General features: G+C 41.6%; 4 protein-coding genes across 5 annotated transcripts; 2 read left to right on the plus strand and 2 right to left on the minus strand.

Moving 5' to 3' along the window:
• Positions 1-366: 366 nt before the first annotated feature.
• Positions 367-1,407, plus strand: LOC131025691 (disease resistance protein RPP13-like). Its single transcript, XM_057955482.1, has one exon. It carries the CDS (start codon positions 367-369, stop codon positions 1,405-1,407), a length of 1,041 nt encoding a protein of 346 aa, XP_057811465.1.
• A 555-nt stretch (positions 1,408-1,962) lies between these two features.
• LOC131025693 (putative late blight resistance protein homolog R1A-10) lies at positions 1,963-4,068 on the plus strand. The gene has a single exon (XM_057955483.1). The coding sequence runs from the start codon at positions 1,963-1,965 to the stop codon at positions 4,066-4,068; it is 2,106 nt and encodes a 701-aa protein (XP_057811466.1).
• A 116-nt stretch (positions 4,069-4,184) lies between these two features.
• On the minus strand, positions 4,185-5,871 carry LOC131024168 (F-box protein PP2-B10-like). 2 transcript variants are annotated; one of them, XM_057953670.1, is made up of 4 exons: positions 5,611-5,871; positions 5,414-5,532; positions 4,726-4,904; positions 4,185-4,555 (listed from the first exon to the last, which is right to left on the minus strand). In XM_057953670.1, exons 1-4 carry the CDS (start codon positions 5,869-5,871, stop codon positions 4,344-4,346), a joined length of 771 nt encoding a protein of 256 aa, XP_057809653.1. In that variant the 3' UTR covers positions 4,185-4,343. The 2 variants fall into 2 exon arrangements, with proteins under 2 accessions (XP_057809653.1, XP_057809652.1); XM_057953669.1 differs by having other exon boundaries at positions 4,185-4,561.
• On the minus strand, positions 5,554-8,974 carry LOC131024167 (putative pentatricopeptide repeat-containing protein At1g12700, mitochondrial). Its single transcript, XM_057953668.1, has 2 exons — positions 6,418-8,974; positions 5,554-5,984 (listed from the first exon to the last, which is right to left on the minus strand). The coding sequence occupies exon 1, from the start codon at positions 8,755-8,757 to the stop codon at positions 6,943-6,945; it is 1,815 nt and encodes a 604-aa protein (XP_057809651.1). The 5' UTR covers positions 8,758-8,974; the 3' UTR covers positions 5,554-5,984; positions 6,418-6,942.
• Positions 8,975-13,503: the final 4,529 nt, after the last annotated feature.

Genomic DNA, 13,503 nt, shown 5'->3' on the forward strand with positions numbered 1-13,503 from the left:
TACTCTTTCCGTCCTATGAATCTTGAGTTACTTTTTTTTTTCGGTCGTCCCACGAATCTTGAGTCATTTTCTTATATGACAAAACAAAATCCCTTTATTCACATTTTCACTTTTTGACCTATCACACGTAACACTCTAAATACTAGTATTTTCTTAATTCTCGTGCCGAAAAAAATTGCCTCAAGATTCGCGGGACGAAGGGAGTATAATATATAGCACAAATTTTGCACTCAATCTTTTGAACTTTTCTTGGTATACATAATCATTACGGTCACAATTTCTTTTTAGTAGTCCTTTATAAAATTGTCAACTTATGAGCAGTTTACTCCATCACCATAAAATTGACAGTCGACCACAAGTTATCCCATGGCTTATCCTGCTGTGATTTCTCTCAAGCAAACACTGCACCGCCTTCTCCACTCTTCTCATCACACATTCCTCAACACTCGAAAACTCTTGAAATATGCATACAACCAAACTATATCCCTACAACAACTTCTCAAAAGATTGGACGACTGCCGCACCCAAAATCTGGATGCTGTGGACGAACAAATTAGAGAGGAAACGCACAAACTAGAAGATCTGCTCGAATTCCACGACTCCAATCACTTCCTCCGCCGAGAAACGAACAAGAGAAAAGAAATATCTGCAAGCTGCCAAAACTCTGAAGAAATAAGTCAAGGAATCCAATCCTTCTGCAAAACGGTGGATAAGATCACCAAGGATTCCGTCGCAGAAATCGGCCATTTTTCGCCTGAGCAAGAACACGACGCTGATCTATCTGATGCGCAAAAGGGTACAATTTCAGTCGATTACGACGGGGTAATGCATCATCTTACTCAGAGAATGAGGCCTAACGACTTCGGAATTTTCCAGATCAACGGCCTGCCCGGCTCCGGCGCAACCGTCGCCGCCGCCGCCGTTTTCGAAGATCTGAAGCACTGCTTCGACTGCCGCGCGAGGGTCCGCGTGGGCCCCAGATACGAGTGCAAGGAAATCCTTCTTGGCATTCTTGCTCAAATAAATGAACCCAATGAGTTGCTTATCGGGAAAGGAGAAGCTGAAATCGGCGAGTTTTTGTACGCGAGTTTGAAAGGCCGGAAATATTTGATCTTGATGGATGACGTACGCGACGTAGAGGTTTGGAAGCTTCTGGAGAGTTCATTTCCAGTGGAAGAAAATGGAAGCGCAGTGGTGTTGACTACGACGAGGCAGCAAAGCCAGCTGCTTGAAATTCGAAACAGGTTTATGATTTACAACATGGCCTGTCGCGATGAAGAGTCGTGGTGGTTTCTGTTTCGTAGTAATTTGTTTGGTCAGGAGCCGTGCCCTACCCAACTGGAGGAAGCCGGGAAGAAGATTGTGGACAACTGTAGGAGCCTTGGTGTTGTAGTGTTCACGAAATGAGTACCCATATTTTCTTTTTAATCCGTCCACGAAATGAGTACCCATATTTTCTTTTTAATCCGTCCACGAAATAAGTACCCATATTTTCTTTTTAATCAGTCTACGAAATGAGTACTCATTTTCATTTTTGACAAATGTACTCCACACAACTTTTTAATTAATACTCTCAAAATTTGAGACCGTTATTCCACCCACTACATCAAATACATTTTTTAAAATCCGTAACATCCCAAAATGGGTACGCATTTCGTGGACGAAGTAAGTAATATTTAAGAGTCAGGGGGTAATGAGCCGATTGTGGAGAAGAGGCTCTTAAATAGTGAGCCCCTCGGCTGCGGATGCTTGCTAACACAAACATGCAAAGAAGATGCATTCATTGTTTTTGGTGGTTTGATTTTTAGAATTTCTTGCATCATTCATGATTTCAACTTTTTTTGCCAGATAACTAAAATCCATGAAGATCTATCTAGTTCGAGTTACTCATTTCTAGATGAAGACGAGAGAGGTCTACTTGATGACTTGATTGACTTTTCTAGACATATAGAAAATATAAAGATGGAGATTTTCCCCCAAATGTTCTTCCCTAAAATGTCGACTATCTCATTCCTTGGAATGGCTGGTATTGGTAAGACTTGGCTCGCTAACGAATCCTTTGAAGATCCGATGGTACGGTGTTGTTTCGACCACCACGTATGGCTGAGTTTAGGCCCCGAATATGAATTTCAAGAAATCTTGGTAGATCTTCTTGCTCAAATATGTCCCCACCTTGATAAACATCAGATAAAAGGAGATGAGGAATTACGTATGAGTTTGTATGCACAACTATTGGATAAGAGATGTCTCATTGTTTTGGATGATGTATGGAGCATAAAGCCCTTGGATTACATGAAAAAGCTATTCCCAAACATCAAGGGTGTGGCCTTGCTAACAACTAGGCTAGCAAAAGTAGCACAAATTGGAGTAAGTGATCCTGTTTATAAAGTGCAGTTGTTGAATAAAGAAGAAAGTTGGGATCTTTTCTGTGAGAATGTATTTGGAGAAGATATATGCCCCTTTCATCTTGAGAAAGCCGGGAAAAAGATTGTGGACAATTGTGAAGGTCTTCCTCTTATGATCGTTACAGTCGCTAGCCTCCTATCTCCTGTAGAGAAAACAGCTGCATTTTGGAACAACGTAGCGCAGAAAAATTCTCCAATTTTCATGGCTGCATACGATCATATCTCAAAGATATTAGCTCCAAGCTATAACCACTTGCCTCGACACTTGAAAGTGTGTTTTCTCTATATTGGAATTTTCCCTCAGAATAAGGTGATCCCAAGCTCCAAGCTCATCATATTCTGGACTGCTGAGGGATTTCTCGAACCAAATTTAGGCCAAACCATACAAGACTACGCTGCAGAATGCTTGCTAGAGCTTGAAAACCAAAATCTAGTCATGGCTGCCCACAAGAGTTCTAATTTCAAGATCAAGGCTTGCAGCCTCCATTCTGTTTTCTGGCATTTATCCAATAATTTGGCAATCCAGAACAATTTTTTTCACGCCTTCACCACTCTTGCTGATATAAAAGATGAGAATATGGAGGGCCAACGCAGATTATGCATTCGAAATAGCAGCTTATTAGGCATCAAAGATGTGCACGACTCGATTGCATCCATTTCAGCTACACGTTCTCTGCTATGTGCTGCTCCGTCTCATCAGTATCCTGTCCCCGTTTGTTTTGGTTTGAGGTTGCTAAGGTTAATGGATGCTCTTGCAATTCGTCTCTACGAGTTCCCCGTTGAAGTAGTGAACTCATACCGCTTAAGATACCTTGCTCTTACATACAATGGGGGCATCCCTCCTTGCATTTCCAAACTACGGAACCTTGAGTTTTTCATTGTAAGTCGGCATCTGAGCATCATATCATCTGAAAACTCTTCGTATCTACCGATGGAAATATGGGATATGGAAGAACTGAAACACCTTCAGATTGCAGGGAGCAACCTACCAGATCCTGATCACGGTGCTGTTCTGCAGAATCTCTCGACACTCGTAGGCGTGGGCGCTCGTAGTTGTACAAAGAAAGTGCTCAGGAAAGTCTGTAGATTGAAGAGATTAGGGATTCGGATTGAGCTGGAGCCTGATGAGAAAGGCGATCCCTTCCGCTGCTTGAACCGTATATCCCGTCTGCGTGGGCTGGAATCATTGAAATGTGTGGTTGTGAATCCTGAGTTGACGGTGGAGAGCGCGCCTCCCCGTTCAATGTTCCCAGCAGGTCTTAAGAAGCTGAGCTTGAGCGGGCTCGGGTATCCGTGGGAATATATGAAGATCATTAGCCAGTTGGAGAATCTGGAGGTGCTCAAACTGCGATGCTATGCCTTTCAAGGAGCGGAGTGGGAAATGGATGACGATGATTTGTATGCACTTCGATTTCTTTTAATTGAAGACACTGATCTGGTTCGTTGGAAATTCACCACAGCGTGTTTCATACACCTCAAGTGTCTGTGCATCAAACACTGCTACCAATTGGAAGAGCTCCCGCGCGATCTGTCTACCTCTGTCGAGACAATTCAAGTAGCTGATTGCAACCCTATGGTTGAAACTTGGGCAAAGGATTTGGAAGAGCATGTAAGTAACTTTGAGAGCGTTTCTACATGGGATGCAAGAAACCTTCAAAGATGAAACTCCAGCGTTTCTGCAAGCAAAGGAACTCAAAGATCAAGAACCAAAAGCATTTGGTAATGTTTGTTTTTGTTTTTTGTCAGAGTTAGTATTTGCACCGGCACGATACACAATAATGGGCTTGAAAAAATATTCATGTATAGAGTAAGGCCACAACAAAAACTAAATTCCAACAAAAATATAATTTGAAGAAAATTATACATCCATAGACACATGATATTGGAAGTAATCTTCGAATTTGTGATATACGAAATGTTTAGATCCAATTGCACAGTCTATATTGAGTTGAAAGGTCGAAGCTCAATGCCTTCAACGATGAGGCCGCTCTTTGTGTTCCCACTCGTATCGAGCAACTGCACTTGTACCTCCCCATTTTCTTCCAAATCAACATAAAATTCTCCAACTTGTATTTCCATCCATCCATCTTCTCTATCATTTCCTTCTTGAAACTTCACCATCTTGGCTTGCTCCTCTGGATATCCGCCACCTGATGCTGATATCAACCCCAAATCAATGGTTTTTAGGGTCTGACTCCAACTTTAGAATCGAGCTTGTGATTTTTTTTTTTTCATTTAAATTTAAATACACGATAAAACAAAATAAACATTGTAACCAATAGAAGTCGAAATGAAAGAAAACAAAGTAGTCGATTGTGACCTGGTTCGTCGTAAAAGTTTCTAATGATCGAAACTGCTGAATACAACTTTGCATACGTCTCCGCAAATCCAAACACCAAGTACGCAGCGTAACAAGTCTCTGATGACAGCATCTTTGTCTTTACATTGCCTTGGATGTAAAAGCACTGCGAATCTACGAGCTCAGCTGAATATGAAAATCTGCAAAATATGCATACCTCTCTGTAACGTTTCTCTTGTGTTTCATCCATTTTCATAAATCATAATTATATGGGGGGTGTTAGGTTTGGTTGATTAGACAAAACTTAGCCTTATGATATATTGTTCAATTGGGTGAACTCCGTTCCAAGTGTCACGTTGGATTAGGTTAGCCTTATGAGCCTAGGCTTCCTCCTTAACAAAATCAATCTAGAGTAATTTTGGCTCAAGTCAATTTTGAGTACCTGAATATTTGTATGATTGAGTATTTTTGTCACTAGGATTTCTCCAATCCTGTCCTTTCTAATCAGATATAAATTAAGCAAATCAGCTCAAATTATACAAATTATCGAGGACCTAGACTTAGGATATCCTAGACTTCCAATCTATCTTAGTGAACAATGGATTACCATATAGTAATAATTTTTATGTATACTAAGCAGAAAACACCCCATGAATGTGTATGTTAACAAGGAAGCATAGAATGATGGAAAGCGAGCATGGTGGAGTACCTGGATTGTGGATGCGGGTTAAATTTCCAAAAATCGTCAAAGCCTCGTAACCCAAATATGAGGCTCATAGCTCCGAGCAAGAAACAATTCTTTCCGGTCCTTCCGTCGAGAAAAAAGCTCTGTTATCAAAGTCCAACACATAATATTTATCTCAAGGCGTAAATAATAATTAAAAGAGAAGATGATGAAAATACTACCATTGACAATGATCTCCATACTACTTCCCGTTCCCCAGGTGGAAGCATCGCCTTCCAGTCCTTGCGATCAACTGTTAAATCGGAATATTCCATTGGTAATTTACATGCGTCTGGGGCAAATTGAGACGTCGAAGAAAAACTGAGTTGAGAAGATGAAGATGATGATGCAGAGACAGAATGAGTCAATGCTAATAGCTTGTCTTCCTCCCTGCGGGAGACAGCCTTCACCAGCCTTTCCCAGTTGTCGTAGTTCTTACCCATCCCAATTCAGTAAAGAATTCTAACCTTTCTTTTTGAGAAAACATTGCTTCCACTTAGAATGATTGGATTAATTTCCTAGTGGAATTGAGCATAGTGAAGTCTTCGTCAACCCACTAAACAAAGAGGTGTCAATTGAGCCCGATTAATCCAAGCTTAGCACAATAAAGTAGGTGGGACTAGGTTGGGCCACCTTATTTATAATTAAACACTTCACACAACAAGCACCATATAAGTGCAACTATTTATGATGCAAAAAAAAAAAATCAATCCCCCATCCCCAAACTCCGAAAAAAATATGCTAACAGCGTTAGTAATGTCTTAGCCTGCACATGACTACATGAACTGCATTGACATATAGATATAGATAACATCAAAATATCCATCGGAAGGATAAGACGAACACTTTCAATATCTTTTACAGTTAGGAATACTAATAACATATAAAATTCAACTACGACTGATTTTTGGAGACTGTAAAATTATGGTGCTTGTATATTTATTGTCAGCCAAGAAATCCTCAAGTTTGTAGAGGTCGAAACTCAATACCTCGAACAATGAGGCCACTAAAACTGCCTTCTCTGGCATCCTTCAACTCAACGATTATCTCCCCACTCGTCCACTTGCATTTCAAACCATCCATCTGATCTGCTGATGTCTGCTTGAAACTTCACAATCTGATGTTGCTCCTTCGAGCAACAATATGCTTCACCGGAAAAGATTCTGATGGTTTTTTCGCTGTTTGTTGTTCTTCATGCTTCTCAGTGAATTCCAGAATAAGATATGCCGGGCAAAACTTATTTGTTTATCTTGGCTCTGATGTATTGCTTCCACAAATCTAGAAGTTGAGCCACCTCCGAATCGAAAAAGATTCAAAATATATCCTCTGAATAGCAAGATTTCAAACAAGGAAGTTAAAATATGATGAGGGAGCTAAGGTTTGTGCAGCATTGTCTCCAAACATGGAAAGTCCATAGGCGATTGATCTCTTTCTTAAAAAATTGCTTCATAGCTTTAGCTTCACTCTTGCTATCTCAAAATACAAATGTGCAGCATATAAAAAGAACCATATCATCATCCTTCATTAATTCCTTTAGGCACAGCTTTCTTAATCATTTCAAAAAGAATACCATCTTCATTTTTCCCTTGTACTCGATCAAGCAATATGGATGCAGTAGCAGCATCTGCAGAGAATTCTCTTTCGCACATTTCTTCCAAGAACAGCATTGCCGCAGATACATCATCTTTCTTTAGCAAGCCCTGGATGATAACATTGTATGTTACGCTATTTGGTGCACACCCACTTTTCTCCATCTCTGCAAGCAGACATTTAGCGTCCTCCACAAATCCTTCTTGACAGAGTGATCCAAGAATCATGTTATATATTCTAATATTGGGTTGCAAACCTATAGAAGGGAGTTCATTAAAAACACTGAGAGCAGAGTCAAGCTGTCCACTTCTGCATAATCCATGAATCAGAGTACCATATGTAACTCTGTCTGGAGTAAAACCCTTTTCCTTCATTGTATGGAGAAGTGAGAATGCTTCATCAATTTGCCGCATCCTACACAAATGGTCCAACAATATACTGTAAGTAATTAAATCTGGAGCTACTTTCCGAGCTTCCATGTCATTGAAAAGCTTCCAGCCATCCTCAAATCTACGTTCCCCAAACAATCCGTGTATCATGGTGTTGTATGTAGCTGCTGTATGCTTCAAACCTTGACGAGGAATCTCATGAAAAAGATCCCAAGCTTTATTCATTTTCCCTTTCTTGCAGTACCCGTTGATCAAGCTGTTATAGGTAATGATAGAAGGCTTGAGGCCTCTACGTGCAATGGAATCAAACACCTCCTCTGCTTTTTTCATTTTCCCTTGTAAACAATATCCATCTATAATTGCATTGCACGTGACAACATCTAGACGAATATCTTGTCCTATCATAATCTCAATAAGATCCTCAGCATCTCCTACATTTCCCTCCTTGCAAAACGCATTCACCACTATAGTGAAAGTAACAACATTTAAAGAGATTCCAGAGCTTCGAATTTTATTGACCAAGTCTTTAACCTCTTCCCATTTGCCAACATCACACAAAACCTGAATCAACGGATTATACGTGGAGATAATGGGAGAAATACCCTTTTCAGTCATCACGGATAAGAGCTCAAAAGCTTCATCCAGCATTCCACTTTTGCACAAGGTATCAATCACCGCGTTATAAGCCTTAACACCAGGTTTCCACCTAGTTCTCGCCAATCTACGAAGCAACTCATGCGCAGTAGCAGCAAGTCCGGCTTTACAGAGCCCATTAATCACAGTGAGAGTCATAACATCACTAGGCTCACAAAATTTCAAAATCAGAATCTTTTTGAACAGCTTCTCGGCCTCAGCAACCTTGTGATCCAAAAACAGCCCTTTTATCAGAGTGCTGAATGTGGTAGCATCAGGCTCGTAGCCGCGCTTGTAGAAGCTGCCCAATATAGCAAACCCGAAGTGTGCCCGATTTGAAAGGCAACAACAATCAATCAAGATGTTCATAGTGAACTCATTTACAGGAGCACCCGTTTGACGCATTTCATCGAACACGTTGAGTGCAACGGAGTAGTGCTTCATCTTAGAAATAACAGTCAACAGTTTGTTGTATACCCGGACAGATGGCTGCGGTCGCATTCTAACCATTTGTTGAAACAGGCAGAGAGCATCATCTAGTTTATTGATACAGCTGAAGTCTATTGCAGGTTTCGGCGAGAAAGGGTGGCCGATATTATGGAAATTTGAACAGGAATCCGTGAGTGAAGGGGGGAAAGTAGTGGATATATGCGAAGATTTAACCAAAATTCCTCTTGGAATAAGTTGAAATGCAGATGAAGCGGCTTTTCGGCTCATTTAGTTCACCGTGTAAAGAAACAGTTCAAGAAATGAAATCTGTTGGAGTTAATTTTTAACTCCATAAAACTTTCCTAAAGTTTTGGTATGTTTTGTCTTCTTCACGTGTATTTCGTAGGTATTCGACTAAGTCAAAGAGAGGACAAATGAGTCGGCTGATTACTAGAGAGAGTGGAGATAAAGGGAGAGAAAATAGGAGGTGGTTAGTAGCTCCTACATTCAAGGAAAGAAGTTGACAAAGTGGAGCCTATACAAACAAACCATCAACGGCCACTTATCCAACTACATTCCCACGACTTCAAGCCTTGTAGAACAAGATTGATAGATCTATAAATACCAAGGAGAAGTCTCAGTTCAGACCAGAGCTTACAGAGAGAAATCAAGCCATGTAGGGCAATTGTGTACGAGTGTGATTCTGTATGTTGGGATGACATCAGAGTCAACACTCGTTTAATTTTGTAAGGTTTCGGCGTATTACTCTTGAACCGAGTTTTGTTTTTTAGTGAGAGTGTCATGTGTTAAATACCTAGAGTCTTGTAAAGGTATTGAACGTGAGTTGTTCATTCTCGATTTAGTCATTTTACCATGAGGCGTCTTCAAGTTATACTTTATAACTTGAAGAATTTTTGTATCTCCTTGTGTCTTCTCCCATTTTTATTTACACTACAATATTTCTCTGTGTGCACTGGTGTGTTTCCTAAACATAGTGTGTCACATCAAGTTTTCCGCAGCTGTTTACTCTGTGTTGTTGTGCGTGCTGGTCCAACACTCTGCACAATATTTTGTTCCAGCATAAGCAACACTAACAAGTGGTATCAGAGCGGTCACTCGACACACTGAGTGTGATCCTCGTTGTTATTAGAACAGTTGCTTCAACATGGAGTCCAACAATCTGGGATTTATGCGACCACCAATTTTGGATGGTGCAAATTACTCTTTCAGGAAGTTCAAATGCAGGGGGAGAACATCCGTTTAGGGGGAGATTTCATGGAGATTGGTTTTGTGAAGAAAGGCAAAATGGGGGAGTTTGTTGGAGTTAATTTTTAACTCCATAAAACTTTCCTAAAGTTTTGGTTTGTTTTGCCTTCTTCACGTGTATTTTGTAGGTATTCGACTAAGTCAAAGAGAGGACAAATGAGTCGGGTGATTACTAGAGAGAGTGGAGATAAAAGGAGTGTGGAGAGTTGGCCCAATGATCTTTAACCCCTCTAGCCCAAATCTGCTACCCGGCCCATTTCCAAAAACCTAGCCCACTATCCCATCTGCGCCGCTCCATCTTTTCCGCCGCCCGTCTCCTCGATTCCCACCTCCGAATTCAATGCTCCTCCCTCCTTCCCAATGACCTCCACTCCTTTTTAGCCCTGCTACAAGTCTTTCAATGGCAAGGAAGTTTTCACACCGTCTGAAATAGAAGGCTCTGCTATTCCTTCTTGAAGTGTCGCCGGATTCCTATTCGTGGTTTCCTGAGTGGTGACTGTGGGTGTGAACTTCGCTTTGATTGAGTGCTTGTATCACCGGATTCCTGTCCATCGGTTTCCTGGTTTGGTGATACTTTGTGAGTGTGCAAGCCATCGGAATCCTGTCCATCGGATTCCTGTTGCTGGTGGCTGTGCAATCGAGATTGGGGTGCTGATCTGTTTCTCCTGTTCCCTTTGAGCCGTGATCATTGAGCTGCTGGAAGAGCCATTGCCTACTGTGGGAAAATCTGAGCCAAAGTGTCCCGAGGACACCTTTTCCCTTTCTCTAACTCTCCTTGTTTCTCTTTCCTCTGACTTTCCCTTGTTTCTCTTTTACTTGCTGCCTTTCTTTGTGTGTTGCAGAGAGGAGGCGCCAGAGGAATCAGAGAAGAAGCGCCAGAGGAATCGACTCCAGCGGGACCGAGGCGCCAGAGGAATCGACTCCAGCGGGGAGGAGTCCAGCGGGGCGGTGTCCAGTCCAGCGCAGCGGAGTTCTCCAGTGCAGCGGGGTCGAGGCTGCTAGGCCAGCGGAGTCATGAATCCTCTACCGATCAAAGAATTCGCTCCGAGCAGGGAAGTCGCCCCGGAATCGCGGCGAGTAGGAAAGTCGCCCCGAGCAGAGGAAGATCAAGTGCTTGAGCACGAGTGGGGGAGACAGGAGGTTCGGGAACCAAGTGGTGTAACCCTGGCTAAGCGAAGATACCCAACAGTGGTATCAGAGCCACGGTGACCTAGCCAGGGCACCCTCCGAACACATCTTACCCACCCCGCCGCCCCTTCGGGCTGCGCCGATTCGCTCCCGACGAGCTAGGATTGTGGTAAGTCTGGACTTTCCCCTACCTGGGAATCCAGCTCTGGTAAATTGGCTGAATCTTGAAACTCCTAGATTCTAGGGTTGGTGTTGTTGCTGTTGTTTGTGTTTTGCATGTTTTACTTGCTGAGATCTTGGTATCTTGCAATCCTGACTTGCTTTGTGCTTCCGCGTGTTGCCTGAAATCTCGATAAACCCTTGGCATTCCAAGCCGAGTGAGATCTCCCTTGTTTTGGTCCAGTTCGTCTGGATTCCCCTGTGGGTCTCCTCGTGCGAGTATCCTGGAAAACAAGGGAGAGAGGGGCTTATCTGGATTGGCTGTGTAAGCTCTGGTGTTTGTTGAGATCTGCTCTGGGTTGTTGCTTGTTGACTGTTGTTTGAGGCTATTGTCTTGAGTGTTGCTGCTTGCAGCTGTTTGAGTCTCTTTGTCATCATGAACAACTGCTATAGGTTGTGGGATAGGTCTATCCCTGGGTTTAGAACGTTCATCAGTAGGGATGTAGTGTTTAATGAACTTACCTTTCCATGTGTAGACAATTAAATTGTCGTCGAATTAAATCGTGCCACGTGTAAATTCATGAATTAAATATTCAATTATATTTTCTATTTTATTAAATAGGATTTTATTCCTAATTAAATAGATATATATGATTAATATTTAATAAAATGAATTAATGGGCTTATTGGCCACTTAAGGCCCTAAGGCCCATGCATGAAGGCCCAAAGCCCATAAAGCCCATGAAGCCCATCTCTAAAATCTATAAATAGAGGTGTTGGGGTGCTCATTATCACAACTCGAAGGAGCGGAAGATCGAAGAGCATAAGGAATTCTCTCTAGTATCACAAGTTGAAGTGGAAGATTGAGGAGTTCAAGAATTCTATCAAGTCTTCAAGTATTCATCAAGTATCCTTCAAATCTTCAAGATCTTCAAGGCAACATTCAAGTATCCTTCGAATCTTCAAGTATTTGAGCGTTCAAATCTTCAAGTATCCTTCAAAATCTTCAAGTATTCAAGGATCTTCAAATCTTCGAGTATTTCTTCAAATGTTCAAGTATTCCTGCAAATCTTTGAAGTGACCTTCAAGTATCCAAAGAAATCAAGTTCAAAAGCTTCAAGGCATTCTTACAAATTCTAAGAATGTTCTCAAATCAAATCAAGTTCAATGTTCAATCCAAAATCATGACTTAAGTCCTTTGGATTGACGTCATCAAAACAAGTATTTCAAGAACCTTCGAGCTTGTTCAAGAATCAAATAGAAGAGAAGAATCAGAGGATTAACTAGAGATTGCAATCCGCATAAATCTTTCTTCAAATCTATCAAATTATCTTTGTAACGCATTTTGTATTTTATCAAATTGAAATACAAAAATTTGTGTTTACAAATTTTGGCACGCCCGGTGGGACTTCTCTACCTCTCATCTCTACTCTTCACCAAAAATCTTGAACAATGTCCATTCAACCAAATGCAACTGCTCCAGCTTCATCTAAAGGTTCTTCGGAAAGCATCGGTGTGATCACGCGAAGCAAAGCAAAATTGATGCAAGAGGTGTCCAAGTCGACCTCCCGTCTTCCATCTATCCATGAAGAAGATGACAACTTTGAGAGAAGCTTCACATTCCCCACTGAAAATTATCAACTCCATGCAAGTGTCATGATGACAAACACTTCCACCATGGAGGAACAACTCTTGAACTTGACAAAGATGGTTGAATCTCTAACCAAGCACATCCAAGAGCAAGATGCCCAGATTGCAAAGCTTAAAGGAGAAAAAGGAGATTCAAGCCACGCCAACAACGATAGGGAAGGCGAAGAAAGCGAAGAAGATGGAGAGAATAACGATGAAGAAATCTCCAAAGACAAATCAAAGAGTGATGGAAAAAGGCCTTCAGGAAAAGACATTCTCTTCTCGTCTGGTGGCCTCATTCCCATTGACCAACTCAAAGAGTTCATCGAAGCAACAATGAAGAATAACTCCGATGGAAGCTCCAAGTCATCGTTAACTTACTCCAAGCCATATACTCGGCGAATTGACAGTATGAGGATGCCTCTTGGCTATCAACCACCAAAATTTCAACAGTTTGATGGCAAAGGAAATCCAAGACAACATGTGGCTCATTTCATTGAAACATGCAACAACGCTGGTACTTATGGAGATCATTTGGTCAAACAGTTTGTTCGCTCATTGAAAGGTAACGCCTTTGATTGGTACACCGACTTAGAATCAAACTCAATTGATAGTTGGGAACAACTGGAGCATGAGTTTCTCAACCGCTTCTATAGCACTAGAAGAACTGTCAGCATGGTGGAGCTCACAAGTTCACGTCAATTCAAAGAAGAGCCAGTCATTGACTACATCAACCGATGGAGAAACCTTTGTCTCAACTGCAAAGATCGATTGTCTGAATCATCTGCCATCGAAATGTGTATTCAAGGGATGCATTGGGGCTTGCAATATATTCTGCGAGGAATCCAGCCA

Source organism: Salvia miltiorrhiza, chromosome 5, assembly GCF_028751815.1.
Source record: "Salvia miltiorrhiza cultivar Shanhuang (shh) chromosome 5, IMPLAD_Smil_shh, whole genome shotgun sequence".
Classification (NCBI taxonomy): Eukaryota; Viridiplantae; Streptophyta; class Magnoliopsida; order Lamiales; family Lamiaceae; genus Salvia; species Salvia miltiorrhiza.